Source organism: Carassius carassius, chromosome 48 (genome assembly GCF_963082965.1).
Source record: "Carassius carassius chromosome 48, fCarCar2.1, whole genome shotgun sequence".
NCBI classification, from domain to species: domain Eukaryota; kingdom Metazoa; phylum Chordata; class Actinopteri; order Cypriniformes; family Cyprinidae; genus Carassius; species Carassius carassius.
The window spans coordinates 5106918-5128792 of record NC_081802.1 but is presented as its reverse complement, the minus strand read 5'-3'; the positions used below and the strand labels follow the sequence as shown (position 1 = coordinate 5128792).

At 36.0% G+C, this 21875-nt stretch overlaps 1 protein-coding gene across 1 annotated transcript in view; it reads left to right on the top strand.

Annotated features, from left to right (window-relative positions):
• Positions 1–21875, top strand: part of LOC132131095 (rho guanine nucleotide exchange factor 18-like) — a 36482-nt gene that overhangs the window by 835 nt on the left and 13772 nt on the right. The window contains exons 2-16 of the mRNA XM_059543030.1: positions 2090–2211; positions 2657–3111; positions 3268–3418; positions 3721–3847; positions 4409–4460; positions 6833–6877; positions 7732–7809; positions 7916–8027; positions 9008–9209; positions 15784–15848; positions 15975–16011; positions 18961–19111; positions 20143–20249; positions 20385–20525; positions 20616–20866. Of these exons, the coding sequence (XP_059399013.1) occupies positions 2090–2211; positions 2657–3111; positions 3268–3418; positions 3721–3847; positions 4409–4460; positions 6833–6877; positions 7732–7809; positions 7916–8027; positions 9008–9209; positions 15784–15848; positions 15975–16011; positions 18961–19111; positions 20143–20249; positions 20385–20525; positions 20616–20866 (2096 nt within the window). The remainder of the gene's footprint in view (positions 1–2089; positions 2212–2656; positions 3112–3267; positions 3419–3720; positions 3848–4408; positions 4461–6832; positions 6878–7731; positions 7810–7915; positions 8028–9007; positions 9210–15783; positions 15849–15974; positions 16012–18960; positions 19112–20142; positions 20250–20384; positions 20526–20615; positions 20867–21875) is intronic.

Genomic DNA, 21875 nt, shown 5'->3' with positions numbered 1-21875 from the left:
AGTGCATGGGACAGTTAGGCTATTTCGAGCCTGTTTCCTTTTATTTAGACCAACATGAAACTTTGTATCTTAATAGTGTTTGCAATGGCCTTGAAGTGTGTGAAAACACTGAAGTTTTCAGCAGTAGACCTACAGTAACTTGTAAAAGCCGAGAGCCCCCCCCCCCACCTCTTTCTTTTAAGTATTTATGTTGGAGCATATGGTAAGAAGGGGCAGCCATAAAAGGATATCTGAACATGACAAGCATCATGGTGCTCTAATAGTTTACATATCACTTGTCTGATTCAGATACAAACAACCTCAGTGCTCTAAGACTCTGTCATTCGTCTAGGGCCGAGATGATTTACACCAGAAAGTACTGTACAGTTCATTCATCCATCGTTTAAGGACAGGGAGTCAGTAAAGGAGAACGCTTCTGGATTGGATTTTAGTGTCTGGGTTTTGTCATAGTTTATATCATTATTGCCATAATCACCTTGTAAAATCAGCTACTCTGAGGTGTGGAAAGGTCACTTAAAGGGTTAGTTCACCCAGATAGCAAAATTATGTAATTAATAACTTACCCTCATGTTGTTCCAAACCCGTAAGACCTCAGTTTATCTTCGGAACACAGTTTAAGATATTTAAGATTTAGTCTGAGAGCTCTCAGTCCCTCCATTGAAGCTGTGTGTACGGTCTACTGTCCATGTCCAGAAAGGTAAGAAAAACATCATCAAAGTAGTCCATGTGACATCAGAGGGTCAGTTAGAATTTTTTGAAGCATCGAAAATACATTTTGGTCCAAAAATAGCAAAAACGACGACTTTATTCAGAATTGTCTTCTCTTCCGTGTCTGTTGTGAGAGAGAGTTCAAAACAAAGCAGTCTGGATATTCGGTTAGCGAATGAATCATTCAGTTCACCAAATCAAACTGAATCGTTTTAAACGGTTCACATCTCTAATACGCATTAATCCACAAATGACTTAAGCTATTAACTTTTTTAATGTGGCTGACACTCCCTCTGAGTTCAAACAGACCAATATCCCGGAGTAATGCATGCACTCAAACAGTACACTGACTGAACTGCTGTGAAGAGAGAACTGAAGATGAACACCGAGCTGAGCCAGATAACGAACAAAACATTGACCCTTTAAGCAGTGCCCCAGAATTGATGTGCCTTAATTTAACTCCAAGGAATGGTTCTTGAGAGATGAAGGAAAATTATGCAAATCTAAAAAGATGCAGAACATTGAGTCTACGTTCATAAAAATACAGGCTCTGAAATGGTACTTTTGGGGTTCTGCACTTGGTTATATGGTTCTTTTGGAGAAAAAACAAGTTCATTTTCAGGTTCAAATGATCTTCAGGTCAGCAAATTGATTCCAGGTAGAGGAAAAGTCAAGTATTTCTTTGTTCTTTTGAAGCATAATTACTTAGATGGTTTTCGCAGGGGTGTCAAACTCAATTCCTGGAGGGCCGGAGCCTTGCAGAGTTTTGTTCCAACCCTGCTCCATCACACATATAATGTAGTTTTCAAATAAGCCTGAAGGACCTGATTAGATAGATCAGGTGTGTTTAATTAGGGATCTAAACTCTGCAGGGTTCCCACCCTCCAGGAATTGAGTTTGACACCCGTCCTGTAGCACAAATCTGGAGCACATTATATACCTGCTATCAAACACAACCCAAAGTTTTGCTTCTGTAAACTAATGCTTCCATTTACCATCAGATTAAGATCTTCTGTTTACAGGGGAACGTTTCCAGCTTCAACAGACTCCAGCTGTGTGTTGATGTAATATGCTGGAGTTAATGGAAGCTGCTGATAAGTTCTGCCAGTAGCTATTTAGAGTATTTTATTTAGGGTATGCCGTCATACTGGCACTCCGGAACCTTATCTTTATTATTGCTACTGTATGTCACAATCCTAAGGAATAAACACAATAGATATGATGTAATTATATACAGAATTAATTGTTTTGTCTGGTGCACGGCACCAATATGTTTGATAAAGCACCTGACCAAAAGCAATACTGTAAGACGGAGACCAAGGAATCACTATGATGGATAATAATTCTAGCTAAAGTCATGGTGGAACGTTTTGTGTTTCAGCCTCAGATTGCAAACCATGCTCGCAACTTCGTGCCCAGGTCTCAACTCCCAGCTCATCCTCGTCCTTGTCCCCGACCTCTATTCCAGAAGATGTCTTCTTTAGCAGTTCATCTGAGGACAAGGTAAGACCCTAACCATGACCTAACTCTTAAACTAAGGCCAATGATTGATAAGAATGATGCTCAAGCCCCTAATGTTGACCCATGAACATATGGAAAATGAGTCCATGTGATTTGTTCATTATGCACATGTATTTTTGAAGTTGTGTCATAGCTTGAGTGAGGAACAAACTGGAATCGATTTTAAAAGAGACCTTGATCAAGGGACTTTACCACTGGTTCGTCCATTGGAATTGTTCTTGTCAGTGTACTGTATTGGATAGATGTGTCTGCTCGATGACTAATAGCCAGTGGCTCTTGCATCACACAAGAAGTTTACTTAATGCATCCTCTTTCAGTCCGTGAATGACACTAGCGTGAGACTTACTTAGACTTCACATTATTAGTCATGTGTCATGTGATGTTTTTGTTGTGATAAATCAGCTGTCCATGGGTTTCTTGCTTCTAGATAAAGTTTTTGACTGAGAGCAACGAGTGCAGCAGTGAAGAGGACCTTTTAGACCTCTGTTCTTCTCTGAGAGATTCTGAGTATTTCAGAGACCTCCAACTCGGATCCAGTGAACCACCAGACAAACAACTTCTGGTCTTAACTTCACCTGTCTCTGACAAAGGTACAGCCCCTTTGGTACCTCCTGCATCCACACCAGAAAGTCGATCTAGGCAGAGTTTCACAGAGTTCCAGACCCATCAACTTTTCCAGACAGACGACACCGTGATTTCCACTGGAGGGGAAGCCATGGATCGCTTAGTTGCTATCAGAAACTCAGAGTTCCAGGATTATCCGGAATCTGAGCAAGATGAGGACTCAGACTCGGATAACTTTCCTACATTGGTTAGATCCATGTCTACATCGCGTAGACACAGCTGGGAAGTGCCAGTGTCGCCAATTGACCTGGGAAGAAGGTAAGACTCACTTTTTCAGTGGTACCAAATAGTTTAGACACATTCAGAAATGTCTAAATATCATTGCCATATCTTTCAGAAGAGCTTGTCAGTGCATTCTGTTGTGTCACACTCTTGTATGTACGTATGTAAACATTGCATGGTTATGTCATGTAGGTTCAGTCTAGACACTAATGGCATTGACAGTGATGGGGAACGAGAGGACCACTGTTTGGCCAAAAGTTCCCATCTACCTTCTTCCTCCTTCTCCGAAAGCTCAGTGGAAGAAACGACTGGTGCTATGGAAAGTGAATGCCCCAAAACACCAGTAAATGTCTTTACTGAAATCTGTGTCTTAGTTTAAACAGTGCAAGACTTTCAGATAGCTCTATAAACCCTTCTCCTGCTCCTGAAGGACTACCATCCTGTTGAGTTTAACTTCAACCCTAACCAAAAATACCTGAACCAGCTAATCAATGTGTTTAGGATTACTTGAAAATAAAGACAGGTGTGCTTGAACAGGAATGGAACTGAATTCTAGCCAGAAGGTAGCCCTCCAGGAGCAGGGTTGGCTTCATTTGCCATTACTCTTATTGGTTATGTTTTCACATGATTTGGTTTTAACAACAGCAGCCACCTACACCAGTGAAGACAGTATATGCCAGATCTGAGATTCTCGCGACTGATGAAAAATCCCAAGCTGACAGAGTCTCCCGCATACTGGAGACTTCTAAGCAGGCTGCCAGAGAAGCTGGAGGTTAGTGAAAGGACTCTCCAACTAGGCAGACAACTCCAGTCAGGTTTTATGGGCGATAGCTTTGAAGCAATCAGATAAATCCAATGCTTATTATGTCAGGAGGTATTCTTGGATTTAAAACACACATTTTACCATTTAAAGTCTTCCACAATGACTTTTTTTTAATTCTGTAGTTCAAAAACCCACAAACCACTGATCTGAATAACCTGTAACTTTTTGAAACTATAGGGAACCATATAGACCATAGGTCTCCAGCCCTGTTCTTGGGGACCCACTTTCCTGCAGAGTTCATCTCCAACCCTAATCAAACATACCTGAACCAACTAATCAAGGTATTTTCAAGGATCACTTGAAAAGTCACAGGCCAGGTGTGCTGATACTGGTTGGAAAGAAACTCTGTGGGACAGTGGGTCACCAGGAGCAGGGTTAAAGACCTATGATACATACACTAAAGAACCCTATACAGCCATATATCTTTTTTGCTTAGAAAACTGAACCTAAAGCACTGAAAAGAACAACTGAATACATGTAATCCTGACCTGTGTTGCTTTGGAATTCCAGAAGAGCTGGAGTCGGAAGTGGGGCTGCAGTCAGTGGAAGGACGGAGTCATGTGTAAGTTTTAACAACTTTGTTTTGTTTAAGAGAACAATATTAGCTATGACAAGGTTATTTGGAGCCAGTGAAGTTAACATAATTCTGAAGGACCTTGGAATCTGTCAAAATGATCAAGTAGCTTTCATGATGGCTTCCTGGAATGCATTTCGCATACAGTTGGATTAATGGGACCAGTCTGCCTTGAAACATGCAGCGTTATGCTATGTGGTGACAAATTTAAAATGAAACAGGAAGGGGGCGGGGGTGACATATCAATCAGCCCTGCCCTCTTTTTAAATAGCCAATAGCGTTTTGTTTATATCACAGCTTGGTAAAGCCACATTTAACAGCTTATACCAGCCACAGTCTAATTAGATTAGATCTTTAGATTCAATATGAAACTTTTACTAAAGCAAAAAAAAAAGGTGTGTTGGTGTCATCTCTTCTACTTGTACTAACTTCCCATTTGTCTAACCCAAGGACTCTTAAATCTGGCCCACGAGATCTGCTTTCCTACAGAATGTAGCTCTAACCCTAATCAAACACACCTGAGCATGTAAATCACTGACTACGTTTACATGCTGTTAAAATTCAGGTCATGGTCGGGTTAAGGTCACTATTCGGGTTTCTGAAACATTCGGGATAACCCGTTTACATGCGTGAGCAGAGAGAGTTACCAATCCCGATGTAAACGGCGACGCACGGTTAGTGTCTGGACGTACGGACAACAAGACGCAATATGCGTCATTTCCGATTCTTCTTCCTGTATCCAAAGACAACAACAACAACAGCAGCAGCAGGCGGATAATGAATAGTTTGGGACAGATAGCGATAGTCTTTGTTTGCGCTTTGGCGCTGGTACTGATCCACCAGCAGCACTTGACACTACTGTGCCTCTATACTGCACGCGGGTTTTTTTATGCGCCGTCTCTACTCAAAAGACCAAGATTCCTTGCGAATGGAACATGCGCAGTACACACATTTTGATGGGGATATGCCAAAACGCGTTTACAAGACCAAATATTCGGGTTAGAAAAGGGGTACCCCAGGTATAATATCCCGGTTTTTAAAAACCGGGATATGAGCATATCCGGGTTTTTGCCGGTGTTTACATGGCCGTGCGCGACCGGGTTATTGCTAATATCCCGGTTTTGAACGGGTTATTGGCTGCATGTAAACGCAGTCAATGTCTTCAGGGTCATTATAAAATCACAGGTGAGTGAGTTTGAGCAGGGTTGAAGCTAATCTCTGCAGTGCATTGGACCTCCAGGGCAAGATTTGAGGAACCCTGGTCTAACCATTTCTCCTCCTTATCTGATCCAAACCACTATAAAATATAGCCCGATGCATTTTGTGGTCTACGTGACTCGTGCATATGATCCGTGCGTATGATCCGCTCGGTGATATCGTGTCTCTGGACCCGAGCAGACTGTGCGCGTGACACAACTCAAAACCAGACTTCTTTCGACTCAATGCAAAGCATATTTACACTGTCTGAATCGTTTCTTATTCCCCATATAGTGCACTAAATGCCATTCAGCATACAGAAAAAACTAGTTCTGTAAACAAGTGACCTAATTTCAGCCTCGGTTTCAGTGTCTATTTATAGTTTAGTGGACAGGACATTTCAGATTCTTGAGAGCATTTGATTGGACAGAAAGTTTGATGAGATATCATATTGCCTGAAGTGAGAGCCCGTACGTTTTGAATGCTTACATCTTCTAAATACACATTTTGTCATTGTTTTTGGAGCACACTAGCTTATAGATAACTATAAGGCTGACATATTCATACTAAAAGCCAAACATTTAAAATTTTGATTTCATGGGGACTTTAAAGTCCTGTGTTTATTAGCTGGTTTGGGGTCCTTTTGTATTTGCATAAAACTAGTAGTCCTCAAAAACATCCCTTTATGCAAATATGCTAATAACAAACATTGATAAGCATAGTTTTCAGTCCTGATGTATTTCCTGTTGCAGGGTGGGACATATTGAACGACTTTGGCTAGTTTGTTGCAGCTAGTATCAGGGGGAGGGGCATTCTCAGTCGAGAGAGCCATTTGATTGGAAAAGAAAATAGTGCAGGATGATGTCAATATTTTGGGTCAGTTTTCATGAAAGAGACTTGAATTTTAATTGATACATTTTTAAAAGCATGCTAAAATATAGCTTAGCCTAAAAGCTAATAGACAGGAACTAAATCTAAACAAGTGTTTTTTCTATTAAACTGAAGGACGTCATGGGTGATTGTAGCCCGCCGTGGATGTATTTCGCTCCTGTGCTTGTGATCTAGGCAGTAGATTTTGTGCTGATGGTTTTATTTGGACAGCAGCCGGCCATGTGCCCTGCCGCTGCCACACATACTTAGCCTCAGTGTCTTGTTTGTCTCAGGCTGATGGTACAGAACGTTCTGCAGGAGCTTAAGCAGTATCATGGGTAAGTAAATGGTGTGAAAGAACCTGTCGTGCCCTCCTACAGACTAACAGAGTGGCCCACGTTTGGTTTGCAGGCCCGAAATAGAAAGCATTGTTTCTCACTTGGCTGTCTTGAACATGTTGTGTATGTTTGCATAATTATGGCGCACCTTATCTTTTTTGTTTACCATTCTTGCTGTATTTTCAAACCTGGTGAGGCTTTTCCTGGTTAGGCCGTCCTTGTTTTATCTCAAAATCTGCATGAGAAACCAAAGCGTGCTTTTAACAAGGTCATGAAACGTTTGCACAGCAGCTGACGCTTCTAACAGCAGACATGCAAGAAGCTGTGTTCGGAATAGAAAACTAGCATACTGCAAAGGACAACTGTATACTTATTTTTGTATATCTTTTTTTAAAGATTTCGGTTTAAAAGTAACACACTATATTGTGTAAACTGGATGTCTGGGTAAAATGAGATAAGAAAGAAATGTCAAAACTGCAGTTGATGCAGTTTTCGCTCTAAAAATGGAAGACTTATTCAGACATTTTGCATTGTGGGTTGCAGAAAATGTTCATACTTCAGAAATAGTCAGATTATTACAGTAATATTCTACTCCGAACATAAAAATGGAACATAGCATGATGCTTACTGCATACTGTGCACTACTATAGAATAATTCTGTTTAGTATGCAGATTGTCACTGTTTCATATTTTCATATTTGTTGCTGAAAGTTTTTATATTATTATTTTAAATAGTTCAATCAAATAGTCTAGTATGGTAGTTTGGCACGCCGAACATATCCAGAGTAATTTTGTAGTAAGCATGCATAGAATTTAATGAAATCCTGATCGTTATTATCCTGCATTTTCTTCAGAGCTAAACACAGAACTTCAAGCACAGAAAGAAAAGAGGGGACAGGGAATTTCACTTGGTATGAGTTTCTTACCACTGAGTAAGTCAACTTACAATGCTGTTCTTTATGTAATAATCACTTAGATATACCCTTGTTCTTAATAAATCATTTGAATGTTAAATTGGTTTGATGTTGTTTTTTGTAGAAATGACGGAGAGGAGGAGGAAAGACCTGAGCGTCTGGAAAAAGGGACCAAAGTCAAGCGGACTCTGAGCTCACTGAAGAGCCGTGTGACCGGATCCTTCAACAAAGACAAAGTAATCACACACACACACACACACACACACACACACTGACATCACTCAAACTCAGGCTGTGGGTTAAGATCATGTCCATTTCTGCTGAACTTTGCAGCAACTTCTGTGTCTCTGCAACTTCCTCCTTTTCTTGAATGTAGAAAGACACTAAACTCGCCCATGCAGACGACTGTACTGCAGAAGTTGTGACCTCCTCTTTGAACTAGACACAACTGTGCCAATTGTATGTTGTCTTTAAAAAAATAAAATAAAACGCACTAAATGAATTAATCAATCAAATAAATAAATAATCTATCTATCTATCTATCTATCTATCTATCTATCTATCTATCTATCTATCTATCTATCTATCTATCTATCTATCTATCTATCTATCTATAATGAAATGAGATTTTAACATAAATTAAAATTAAACAAATTAAATAATTACATTAAAACTCAGCAAAAATTATATTCACTGAAACAAACACCACCATGATGTATACTGACAAATGTACTTTATATTCACTATATTTTCATATTATTTTATTTTGTATGTTAGTATTGATAATTTGTTGGAAAATGGAATTAATTGTCATGAAATAATAATAAAGTAAAACCCTATACATATATATACAGTATATATGCTTAAATTTATCCAGTCTTTCCTAAAATTAAATGAAATACTACTGAATAATTTAGCATGAATTACATTACACTACCAGAAACAAATACTAACGTGATGTATGTACTTTGCCATTTTTATTTAATAAAAATATATTTTATTTTTATTTATAATTTTTATATAAAATAAAATAACACGTTGAATTAAAATATCGATAAAATGATATATCATTTTATTTTTTTTATTATAATTTATTTATTTAGCTTTTGGGTGAAATACAACCTGGAGATTTTTTTGTGAAATAATATTTATTTATTTTTTTTGGTAACTGTCATAAGTTATAACGTTACACGTCTCTTGATTCCTCTGTTTTTAGGGTAAGACTCGAGAGAAAGAGCAGCAGAAAGAGAAAAGCAGAGACAGAGACAAGGACAGAGAGAAAGAGTTGCGTGAGCGTGTGAAAGTGCGGCGGCGCAGCGTGAGCGGCCACCAGCTCGTGCCTGGCTCGTTCTCCACCTGGGCCACATGTTCACTGTGCAGCAAGACCCTGCAGAGGAAGCATGGTCTGCAGTGCTTGAGTGAGTAACCCACGACCACAAACACACACCTGTGCAGACGCAGCTGCTCCACGCATAGTGCATGTCACAGTCAACCCCAGGCTTTCTCACACTTTCAGTGGGGCAATTGCATCTTTCACGGGGTTTCCTTAGATTGTGAGCTGTGATAAACAATCAGCCGCTTGACCCACTGACTCAGTCTGTCACGTGACGCAACACTCGAGCTTCCGCTAGTTTGCAACCCGCTTTGTGCTGTGGAGAAGTGCAGCTCTGCATAGAGACGAGCTAGTTTGATTTGATCTGTTTCTACTGACTGAGGGAGTTTACAAGAGAACTTAAAGGGACAGTTCACCCAAAACTGAAATGGCCTTTATTATAAAAATATGTTTTGCATTCCACATTTATTTATTTACCGTATGTTTTTTTTGTTTAACAAAAAGAAGAAATATAAAAGGTGTGAATTAAATAAAAAATAAATTAAAAAAAACATAAGTGCCGCATAAATTATTCACTGAAATAAATACTATCTACTATTATAAATGTGTTCACTACTGTGTGTGTTCACTACTCACTGCTGTGTGTGTGCACTTGGATGGGTGAAATGCAGATCACAAATTCCGAGTATAGGACACCCTTCTTGGCTTCGCATCGTCATTTTAATTTTATTTTTTGGTGATCTGTCCCTTTAAGGATCACTGCGTTATAAGGTACCAGGGTCATTAATTCAGCACACAAGTCACAAGTTGTTTCAGTAAGTTCCTGAAGATGCTCATTTAGAAACCATGAGTTAATTTGTTGACTGTTTATTTCCCTATTTTAGGAAGCCTGTTTTTTTTGTGTTCTTTTTTGTATTCAATGTTTGTCAATGCCAGACTTTTCAGAAAAGGAGAAACAAAAGTGTTGCTGTAAATTTAGTCCCTTAACGCCTTGGGAAATCCCCTCATACTCTGCTCGATCAAATGAGAAGGTTTAAAATATTAAAAATTTTTATATAAATATAATTATATATTAAATGTATAATAGACATATTGCTGTGTGAATATATATATATATATATATCTGTATGTACAGTATATGTATATGTATGTATTGTTGGTATATGTGGTGTCTCCTGGACAGTTTGCTTGTCTTAAGAGTGTCTCATGTGTTTATTCAGAGTGACAAAAGCACAGTCATCAAGTCCAAGCTGTAAATTTAAAGCCATTTGGTGGCGACTGGGAAATATTATGTATGACTCTTTGCGTGGCACTGCTTATTAAACAAGTCATGCTGATGTATTGCCTAAGACTTGAGGCTTCAGACGAGGGATTCTCTCTTTAACCAGTCATGATCATTCACGTTCAGGTTTATTACAGGAGACATAAAGTAAACACCAGTAGTGTTGGGATATACTCGTCCTATCATCAGCCAGTGGTATCAACAATACACAATATTATTATGCTAATGTATTTAATTATTTACTTTATTTACTAAAAGCAGCCTTATGTTAGTGTAATCTATCGACTACACATTATATATTTTTAGGGAAGTAGCACATGGATGTCATGTCATAAAATATTTTATGAAATATAAAAATATTTTACTTTTATACGTAAAATATGACTTATTAATTAATTTGTATTTAACATGGCAACATTTTAATAGAAACATTGTAAGTTACTAATTATAAAGCTTACATATCCTAAGTTATTCAAACAGCAGCTACAGAAAACGATATCTCTGAGGAGCATCGATACACGATACTATCATTTATCGGCACAACCATAACACTAGTTTGACGTTGAAAAATTACACTTGATCTGTAATGCGCCATCTTATGCCATCAGCAGACTTCTGATGGATTTGCAAATTATGGGTGACATTGTTCTGGTAAAAGGGTAGATCAGGGCTAGTCACATTTCCATTGTTATAACATGTATAGCAATCAACTAAGGCTATATTTTGCATTTTATATAAATATTTGGGATAATTTGGGATAAATCCCAAAAGGATCACATTGGATCAATATTTACAGTATTTATCTATTTATCAGTCAAACACATATTTATTTGTTTGTTTACGCATTAAAAAATCCTATATTTATTTATTTTCAATATTGTTTTTATATTTTCAGTTATCTAAATTGGTGGATAGATAGAATGATTTTATATTTGATATGTGTGTATTGTATTCTATATTTAAATTACAACACAAAAAAATAGAAAGTAAATTCCAAAATCCATAAAACGATCACAAATATCTTCTGCACACCAATAAAATATTTGTTAAATGTTTTATTATAATAATAATAATAATTATTATTATTATTATTATTATTATTATTATATAATTATATTATATAATAATTATTATTATATTATAATTATATTAAATAATAATATTAATAATAATATATTATTATTATTATTATTATTAATTATTATAAACTATTTTTTTAATGTTTTATTTATACATTTTAAAAACTGGATTTTTCTTCTTCTTTTTTTTTCTTTTTTTAAGAAAGAAAAAGAAACACTAGTGCAATCCTACATACACTAAATACAGTTCTGCAGTATGTTGACCAAGCTATACATAGATAGTATCCAAAACTAGGCTGAAAAAAAAAAAAATTCTATTAAATAATAAAAAAATACTTGGATGGATGGCTGGCTGAATATATATGTATTTTTAAAAATATATATTTGTAAAAAATAAAACCACACAACCATTGTTTTTTTAATTGTATCCATTCATAACGGAAATGATCAAATATATGCTTGTTTATATTGTGTGTCTCAGCACTGGGGTTGCATGTTGGGTTGCAGCAGAAAGAGCATCTAGCGTAAAACGTGACAAATCGATTTCACTACCGTATTTCTTTTATTATTTACTGACTCACATTCACGCTGAAAATTCAAACCACTCCAAACTTTCCAAAACCGCGCCTGTCTCTTTAAATTTGGGACTCAGCCTGTGTGGAATGCTCCAGTCTTGTCCCAGAATGCCGCGCGGCGCAGTGCTGGGACAGTAACGTTACATACAGCAGTCGCGGTTAGCGCTGTTTTTTTTTTAGGTTGCCAGGTGATGTGTCGTGTTTTTGTGCGGCTGTCATAGTACCTTGAGTGATGTTTGAGGTCACGAGGTCGTAACGCGCGTCCACTGCGTCATAAACGGTGAGTGTGTTCAGAGTAACAGGTGTTTGCTAACAGCGCTAATAAACACAGAGGCGCTAAAACACGTTCAAACTCTTTACAAACGGCTGCTTTTTAACTTCACACAGGTAAATGTTCAGGTACAGGTGGCTCTTTTTAACTTTTTAAATGACAGTTGCGTTAAAATAGCTCAAGATTGCTCCGTTGTTGGTTCAGAGGTCAGCTGGCCATTGTGTTTAGTTTTGTGTGATTGTGATGAAATATAAAACGATACGAATTCATTGCTTTTTGTAAATACATTTATGTTCTGATTTAACAATGAATTTATTTTTTATTGTGCTATTAAATAATACTGTATATAATGTAATATAATACATTATTACAGTCTATGTAATGTTTATTATTATTATTATTCATAATAATAAATTAAAATAACCACAATACAGCTGTCAGTTTTTATAGTATAATCAGCATTGTTACTGTCCAAAAACAGAAATAAACCTTAATAAATGTATATATTTTTAATAAAAAATATACTTTGTCAGTAGTAAGTGTACATGATAATTCATACCATATTTTCATTTAACATTTATATCGCTAAATTTCTTTTAATAATGGATATTAATAGCTTAAAAAATTCACAATACATCTGTCTTTGGTAGTATGATCATTTATGTATTGTGAAAAAGCAAAAACAATTAATATATACGTATATATATATTTAATTTATAATAAGTTATAATTGTATTTATTATAACTTATTATTCATCATCACATTTATTATTATTATTTACATTATTATTGACGTTTCTGTTTACAATGCAGATTCTTTTTTGTGCAGCTACAGATGTTGGATTGTTTGTTGTAATTATTTCTTATTGAAAGTTTGAATTGGATTATTAAATTATTACTAAATTATGATTATACTATATTAGACATGCATATTTAAATTATTAACATTATTATTATAATTATTTATGAATGTTTATGTAAATTTGTTTTGAAATCTGGCGAGAAAATACTGTCTGGTAAAAGTGAATAGTATTAGTAACGCTTGCCTTAAATTCAAAGATTTGGATATTTTAGTTCTAATTTAACATTACATTTCTATTTTTAATGCGACAGTGTGTTGAATATTACATCCTATCTTATTAATAGGTTATCCGGCCTTGTGTTGTTCTGAACCTGAAATGTGTTATTTTGTGATTCAGAAGTAAAAGATTCATGTAGCTGGAAACAACAAGTGCGAGTCATTTAATACTTCAAGAGTCTTGTGGCTTTGTTGTAGGCACTTTAAGTCTGTTTTTGGAGGAGTAATGGTGTTTGGGATCCTCCTGTCCTGATGGAGCTGTTCTTAAGCTGGACGGTCACATGCTGCTAATTGCGTTTGGCAGCAGTCGCTCACTTCAGTGAGTCTGTGTCCAGATTGTCCCCCTCCTCGTATCTGAGCGCTGTCAGGTGCACCCGTCCCGTCGGCTCCTCGGAAGCTGCGCTTTGATGTCCCAGGTTTGCTGACCCAAGCTGGTTTTTAGGTGTTTTTCAGAGCGTGAGCTAAATAACCACACGTCACGCTTCTTAAAAACCCCTACGTTCACATTCCAGCGAGCGGATCATGTGATGTGATAACAGGATTATGAATGATCCTCAGGGAGCTCGAGTTCCTGTTCTGTTTTCAGAAAGTCATTAGACGTCCACTTGATCTTGATCTTTGATTAAAGCCTTTCTCTGGACTTCCTTAATGTTAGTCATTGACACATTTATTATTAAGAATCAAAGTGATTTGCTGAATTGCTAAAATGCTGGTCTGACTAGATTTCAAAGGGTTTATTTGAACTTATTTAAATGTAATCTGCTAGCTATATTATAGAATATATTGTTAATGTTTCTCAACCATTAAAAAAAGTGTTAATTATTCTACATTTTAAAAATAATTTTAAATATATTACTTTTTTTTTTATAATTCGATAACAATGATTATTAAAGAATAAAGATCTACTGAGATTCATTTTTGTGATTATACTTAGATCATTTTTTTAGTAATATGCATTATTATTCATGCATAATATATAATATAATGCATGCATATTCTAATATAATAATTATAATATGAAATTATTTAATAACTGATATGGAAAACATGTTAAGTTTTTTTTTTTATTCTGTTTTTGTGTGTGTGTGTGTGTGTGTGTGTGTGAAATAATAATGTCAAATATGAATATATAATATGATAACAATTAAACATTATTATTATTATTAGTGTCATTAATCTATATATTTTTATTTATGCTAGGATTATGTCCAAAAACTGATATGGACAACAGAAGTGAATTATTTTTTACTTCTTTATTTTATTTACTCTTTTCTGTTTTTTGACACAATCACTAAATGAAAATGATGCTTTAACAAAAACTGTTTCTACAATTTTCTTCTGGAAATAATAATATAAAAATTGCAACTGTGCAAATAATTATTATGAAAGTCTTATCAAGTATTTGATTATGAATATTTGAATATAACTTACAATTTAGTAGTAGATTTATTATTATTCATACTATTGTTTATACAGAGTGGTTTCGTTATCTAAATAATACAGTGGAAAAATTATTTAAACTGCTTAATTGTTAAGCTACACATTTCTTACCTCCTTATGAATAATTATCCAAGTAACATATTATGCCTTTATGCTAGCAGTTAGTATGAAATAGAAAGACATTTTCATTTTTGAGAGCATTTTGTTTGACAAATTTATATGGCATGGCGAACTAGTACAGAAAGAATTAAAATGTCTGCTGGAAATTCAACATTCACTCTAGCGTCCACATAAATGTCCTCAAAATCAATAGACATGGACTAAAAGCTACAAATTGAGATTTGATGTTACATATTTGTCAGTTTTCATGTTTCTGTGGAACGAAGTGTCTTGAAGTTCTGTTGTATAACGTGAAGTTAGTCTGATGTCAGTGAGGTCCTGTGAAGCAGCAGACATTGATCAGACCCTCAGTTTGCTGCGTTTCTATTTAGGTTTGTGGCTAAATGGATAGAATCAGTCCCTTTCTGTGGTGAAAAGTGGAAAATGTCCCGCAGGGATCTTTCGAATGGATTACGAACACTTCTGAAAGCTCTCTACCCCCAACAAACATGCACAGATAGTTTATTTGCTGGCGTTATCAGGTGGTCTTGTAGCAGAAATCAACATTATGGAGAAAAAACACTTTGTTGTTTATCTGATTATGCTTTTAAATACAAATACCTACCAGATTGACTGTATTAATGCGTTTAGAACATTGAAAAGTAGAAAAGTGTTGTGAAACATAACTGTCCCGCAGCATTACAACATTCGCCCGTTCTTCAAGTCCTCCCCTTCACATGTAAATTCAGTTCACGGGACAGTCTGATAAACTGGTTTTGATGAGCGCACTAACCTGTCCCTCTCTCCGCCGCTGTGACCTGTGTTTGGACATCAGACTGCGCCGTCAACGTCCACAAGAGCTGCAAGAACCTGCTGCCCGAGTGCAGCAGCAAAAACAAGGTAAGACGCGTTCACACTGAGTTCTCACACGGAGTTCCTTTGAATCAAGAAGAGTTGATCTTCTCTGTAGGGTGTAAATGATAAACTGTGTTCGTAAAACTGTGTTTGTTTTTTCACTCGGTGCAGAAGACGTCAAACGCAGCAGCTCAGTCACACAGTCAAGGTAAGAAGTTTTTAGTTTCGTGTTATATTTGATGATCAATGATTGGATAATCTAATGTGTTTGGATTTTATCATATCGTACTGAAACGATGGCATGTTGATGCTAAAGTCTTTTGGAAACAATTTTGTAGTAAATGTTTGTAAAAGTAATCATAATGAAAGTAGTTAAGCTAGAGTCAAGACCCTTTTGAAAAAGGTTATGGGGTTAATATTGTGGTTTTAAATCAGGTTATGAATTATTAATTTATTTCCTCAATCAAATCCTTTTTTTTTCCCCTAAACCAAAATAATGCGAATCCCTGTAAAAGTACTGTAACAACAAATAATTTACTCTAAATATTATCAATAAATCCAGAAAACCTAGTCATGAATGATAGAATTTGATCACATATTACGGCTATTTTGTATAATTATTATTATTATTATTGTTATTATTTGTCTATAAAATCATAATTTGACTGTAAATTGAATTGATAAAATTTTTATTTATTTATCTGTAGATCCTTTTTGAGTCAGTGAATCATTTTTAAGCGAGTAAATAATTTTTGAATTGGTTATTTAAATTATTAACTCGAATGAATCGGTTCATTAAATTGACTTTTTTTGTGAAAGAATGGACGTTTTTGCTGAGTGTGTTTAATTACGTGTGCAATAGTGTTATTTTAGTTTTATTTCTATACTATTCTAATATTTATGAAAGTTTTGATTGAGCCTTTTAAAAATAATTTCATTTTCATATTTTTTTTTTTTTTTCATTTTTTTTTTCATTTTAGTTTTTGTAATTATGTTGTTGTTTTATATTGTTTAGTTTTTTATTTTTAGTATTTTTTCAACGTAAACATTTTATTTCAATTAGTTTGCATAGCATACCATTATTGATTTTCATTGAAGTTTTTCATCTAACATTTATATTGTTTTATTTCTGCCTAATTACAAATAAAAAAAATCATTTTAAATAGTTGTAGTTCTGATTTACAATAACAACACTGGCATGCAATACAGTATTACAAAACAGAATGTACAACAAGTGAGATGTGACCGGTTAATAAGCACCAGTAAATGATCTCAAAAACAAGATTTCTCTCCGTTTTTCCTCTGCTAATCTGCGGTTTAGTCCAGTCTGGCAGCTGCACGCGGAGCTTGTTTTGTTTAATGGACGCTGGGCAGCAGATGCTGATGGGAGTCCCCTGAGAGCAAATTAAGGTTCTCCTTTTCACCTTCACTCAGAGAAGCACTTAAGAGGTTAATCACGCTTCTCCAATTAATTACCCCACAAATCTGATCAAGATTTACTGCTCGTGCTGTGGCTTGGACAAAATGGACACAATTCACCATTGTACTTAGTAGTAGTAGAAGAGTAGCATTTCAAGTAAGTTGATGGTAGCTTTTCCTTCCCAGCCATTCTGATCTTGTGGTTTTGTAAGGTTGTTACATGAAATAAAGCAGATAACCCTCTGTTCACAGACCACGTGTAGTTTGCTAGTGTTGTGCAGTGCGGTGAGTTACTCCTGAGCTCTGGCCGTCTCTTTAAACAGCTCCTGCGGTGACCGCGGCCGAGGTGCTAATTGCTTTAAGAAGTGCGGATGAAGCCTGTAATGCTTCACCTCCCAGCGGAAAACATCTGTGAAATGTCCTGCTTCACTCAGAGCCTTCTGGAAGCACATCTTCTTTTAATTGCATAAAGGGGCTACAGCTGAATATTGGTCATTTTGCATTTTTATTGCTGCGGAGATCGGATAGCTTGAATTTTGAGACCTGTAGTTTTTGTCATGTTCATAAAAAATGTATTAATTAATTGATGAAATTAATTATTTTTTCCTTAGAAATTTTATAGGGTAAAAAATAAATTATTTACTAGGCAAATTAATAAAAATTTAAATGTATATTAAAATTATTTAAAAAAACACAAAATACATAAATATAAGTTTTATTTTTATTATAGTTTTTTTTTTCAATTTTGAAGTACTTCTAAATGTTTGTTTATAATGTGTTTGTATAGGCTAAAGAAATTCAGTTATATATTCATATAAAAATATAAACAGTTATATATTCATATAAAAATACATAAATAGATGTTTGTAAAAATTAAACACATTAGATCATAATATATTATTATTGTTATTATTATTATTATGTTTGTTTATTGTTATTTTTTTATATGGATGCAGAATTTGCTTCGTTTGTTTGTTTGATTAATTTACTGCATCAGCTAATAAAGTTAAATTCATTCAGATTTTGAAATAATATTAAAATATAATATTTATAGATATTTCTAAAAATAAAAACATTATTTAAGAATATGCTATTATTATATTATTGCCTTGTTTTCATATTATTATTATTATTACTACTACATGTTTATAATTTTATTAAACAAATGCAGCATTTAAATTTTTTTATTTTATAGGATTTTTTTTTTATTTGCTGCATAGCCTAATAAAGCTGAATCTATTAATATTTCTACATATAATTTTATTTCTATATATATATATATATATATATATATATAAGAACAAATTATTATTGCTCATTAGCTGTCAGGTTCTCTCTGGAGATGATAATGGTTTATATGCTCACACTAATCTGACGGTGAGACACAGACCCTCGTCTGTTCATCAAAACATCCTCCGGCTCAACAGGACAGTGAGGGGAGGGAGGCGAGAAGGGAAGGCGCATGTGTGATTCTAGATTCTCCACTTTATAAAGCCCACCGTCTTCCTCTACTTCAGTGTTTCCAGTGTAGAGTCAGGCACCATGGCACTGGCTTTACCCAGAGTCCGTGGTTCTCAGAGGAAGAGCCCTCATGTCCCTGTCTCCTGGGGTCTGTCCCGCAGGCTCGGGGTTCGAGTCCTGCTCCATCGTGACTTACTCACCTGCCGCTTCCTCGACTCGATGCCTCGCTCGTTTTTGAGGCACTGCTACCGCAATGAGCCGTCTCGTTTCTCTGCAGCTCTGAGGGACCCCTGCTCTGCCCTGACCCCCGTCGATGGCTCGTCCCGGACGTCTCGCTGTGCTTCAGGTATGACCGTTCCACCCAGAGGACACAACACCCAACCAGCCGCCTCCAGCAACCCTACAGTCAGCCACAACAACAGCAGCAGGTGAGTCCTGTGTGCCTGCAGTCAGACATGCTGTGGCTTACACAAGCTCAACGATAAACATGACAAAATATTGAATTGCTACATATTGGGATGCACCAGTGTGAAAAACCTTGTTTTTTTATATATATTATGACCAAGACTGAAAGTCATGTATAAATTTATATTAATACTATAAATGTATACATTTCACCTGGTTTTATAACTTCTTAAGCTTTTAATGTTTACTGAAATAAAATGTCATCCAAATATAAAATAGGTGTGATTTGACTAACAATAATTTTTTGTTATTGTGGAAAAAAAAGCACACATTACGCATATACTTGTCAATATATTGTGCATCCATGATTTTAACATGGCACTATAATATTTATTTGTAAATATATGAATTTAATAATATTTATAGTTTAATATATTTATTATAATATAAATACACATAACGTATTGTGTTTATTATTTAATATATATTTGATTAAATTATACAATTACATTTCTGTTTTAGTTTCATTAATATTCTATTATAGTTTTTAATCATTCTATTTTATATATTCTGTTTTCACTTTAATTTTAGTTGTTTTAATACTTTTGTTGTTTGGTTTCATCATCTTTTTGGTTTTTTACGTATTTATAGTTTTTAATTTTTTGTTATTTTAGTGTTTCAATGAAAACTAAACAAAAATGAGAAATGTTGGTTTTAGTTAACAGTTTAGTTAACAATTATGATACACACTATTTTATAAATTAATATAATTCATTTATTAATAAATATACTTTTTAATAGACATTTATTGTTTTTATTATTTGTATTTATTGACTTTAATTCTCAATACTTTTAACTACACTGATTTATCATAAAATGTAACATCTAGAACACACGTTTCTGTCTTTGCGTTAGTGTTTTTATTACTGTTGATCATGTTGCAGTTAGGGTTGAGGAGAAGTGTGAGACTTCTGAATAAACCGAAATAGAGAATGTTCCTTTTAATTCTCCCTGATAATCACTGCAGCGTTTGCATGCTCATGTTCTCTGACAGCTCTATCACAGGAGAGATGGATGAAGTCGACGCATTCAGAATAAAGCGTCCCGCTGACGATACTGTGTCTCTCGCTTCCACGATACCCGAACCTCTCATCGTTGAAGGTGAGGGCTTGATTTTCAAAGCCGAAACATTGAGAACACCCAGAACGTATGATATAGTGTTTGGCAAAGCATTGGGTAATACTTTGTACTGAGGATCTGAGTGAATATGTAGAGCGTTATCATTATTGTGCACAGATGCGTATTACACCAATGTACGAGGGGAACTGGAAGCCATCACACAAGATTTCGAGGTGGAGTCCTGGAGTCTGGCTGTGGATCAGCACTTCTTAAAGAAATATTCGAAGGAAATGATGAAGAGACAGGATGTTATATATGGTCAGTGATGTTTACCTACCCACACTGCACTGGGAACTTCAAGAAAGTGTTTTTCCAGATTTTCTCTAAAGTTGTTCCTGTCTCCTCCAGAGCTCATCCAGACAGAGATACACCACGTGCGGACACTCAAGATCATGCTCCGTGTTTATGCTCGAGAACTGCGGGAGGCACTACAGCTGGACGACAGGAGGCTGGACTGTCTGTTTCCCCGGCTGGACAGCCTGCTGGAGCTGCATAGCCACTTCCTGTCCCGTCTCCGGGAGCGTCGCGCAGAGTCCCTGCAGCCTGGCAGCGAATGCAACTATGCCATCCATAAACTCTCAGATATCCTTATATCCCAGGTGCGTGCCCTAAATTTAGTGCCCTATGCTTCCTGCTTCACATTTCCTGCTTCCTGTTGTCACCTTTTTGCCCTATGCTTCCTGCTTCACATTTCCAGTTTATGCTTAATCAAAAACGCCTCACACTTCCTGCTGTTGTCATATTTTCTGATCTCTCAGTTTTTTTCCCTGAAATTCCTGCTTCACATTTCCTGTCTTGCACTTCTTGCTTCAGATTTCCTGTATAACACATCCTACTTCACACATCCTGTTATTGCACTTTCGCCGGCTCCTTCCTGCAGTTGTCATACATTATGGTTCATACCTCCTGCGCTTCATTTCCTGTTTTACTTCCTCCTTTGAAAGTGACGTGACAAGTATGGTGACCCATACTCTGAATTCGTGCTCTGCGTTTAACCCATCCAAGGTGCACACACACAGCAGTGAACACACACACACCGTGAACACACACCCGGAGCAGTGGGCAGCCATTTATGCTGCGGCAACCATTAGGCCACGACTTCCCTTTTGCACGTGCTGTTTTCATATTTTCTGTGTTTCAAACATCCTATAGTCGCATTTCCTGGCCTATACTTCCAGCTTCAAACATCCTATTGTCACATTTCTTGTTGTGCACTTCCTGCTTCACATTTCCCGTCTTTTTATTCCTGCTTCAAATGTGCTGTCACATTTCTTGTTTGTCACTTCCTGCTTCACATTTCCTGGCTTACACTTCCTGCTTTAAACATGCTGTTGTCTTTTTTCTTGTTCTTCATTTCCTGCTTCAAACATGCTGTTGTCACATTTCCTGTCCTACACTTCCTGCTTCACATTTACTGGCCAACACTTCCTGCTTCACATTTACTGGCCTACACTTCCTGCTTTAAACATGCTGTTGTCTCTTTTCTTGTTCTTCATTTCCTGCTTCAAACATGCTGTTGTCACATTTCCTGTCCTACACTTCCTGCTTTTCATTTACCGGCCAACAGTTCCTGCTTCACATTTCCCGTCTTTTACTTCCTGCTTCACA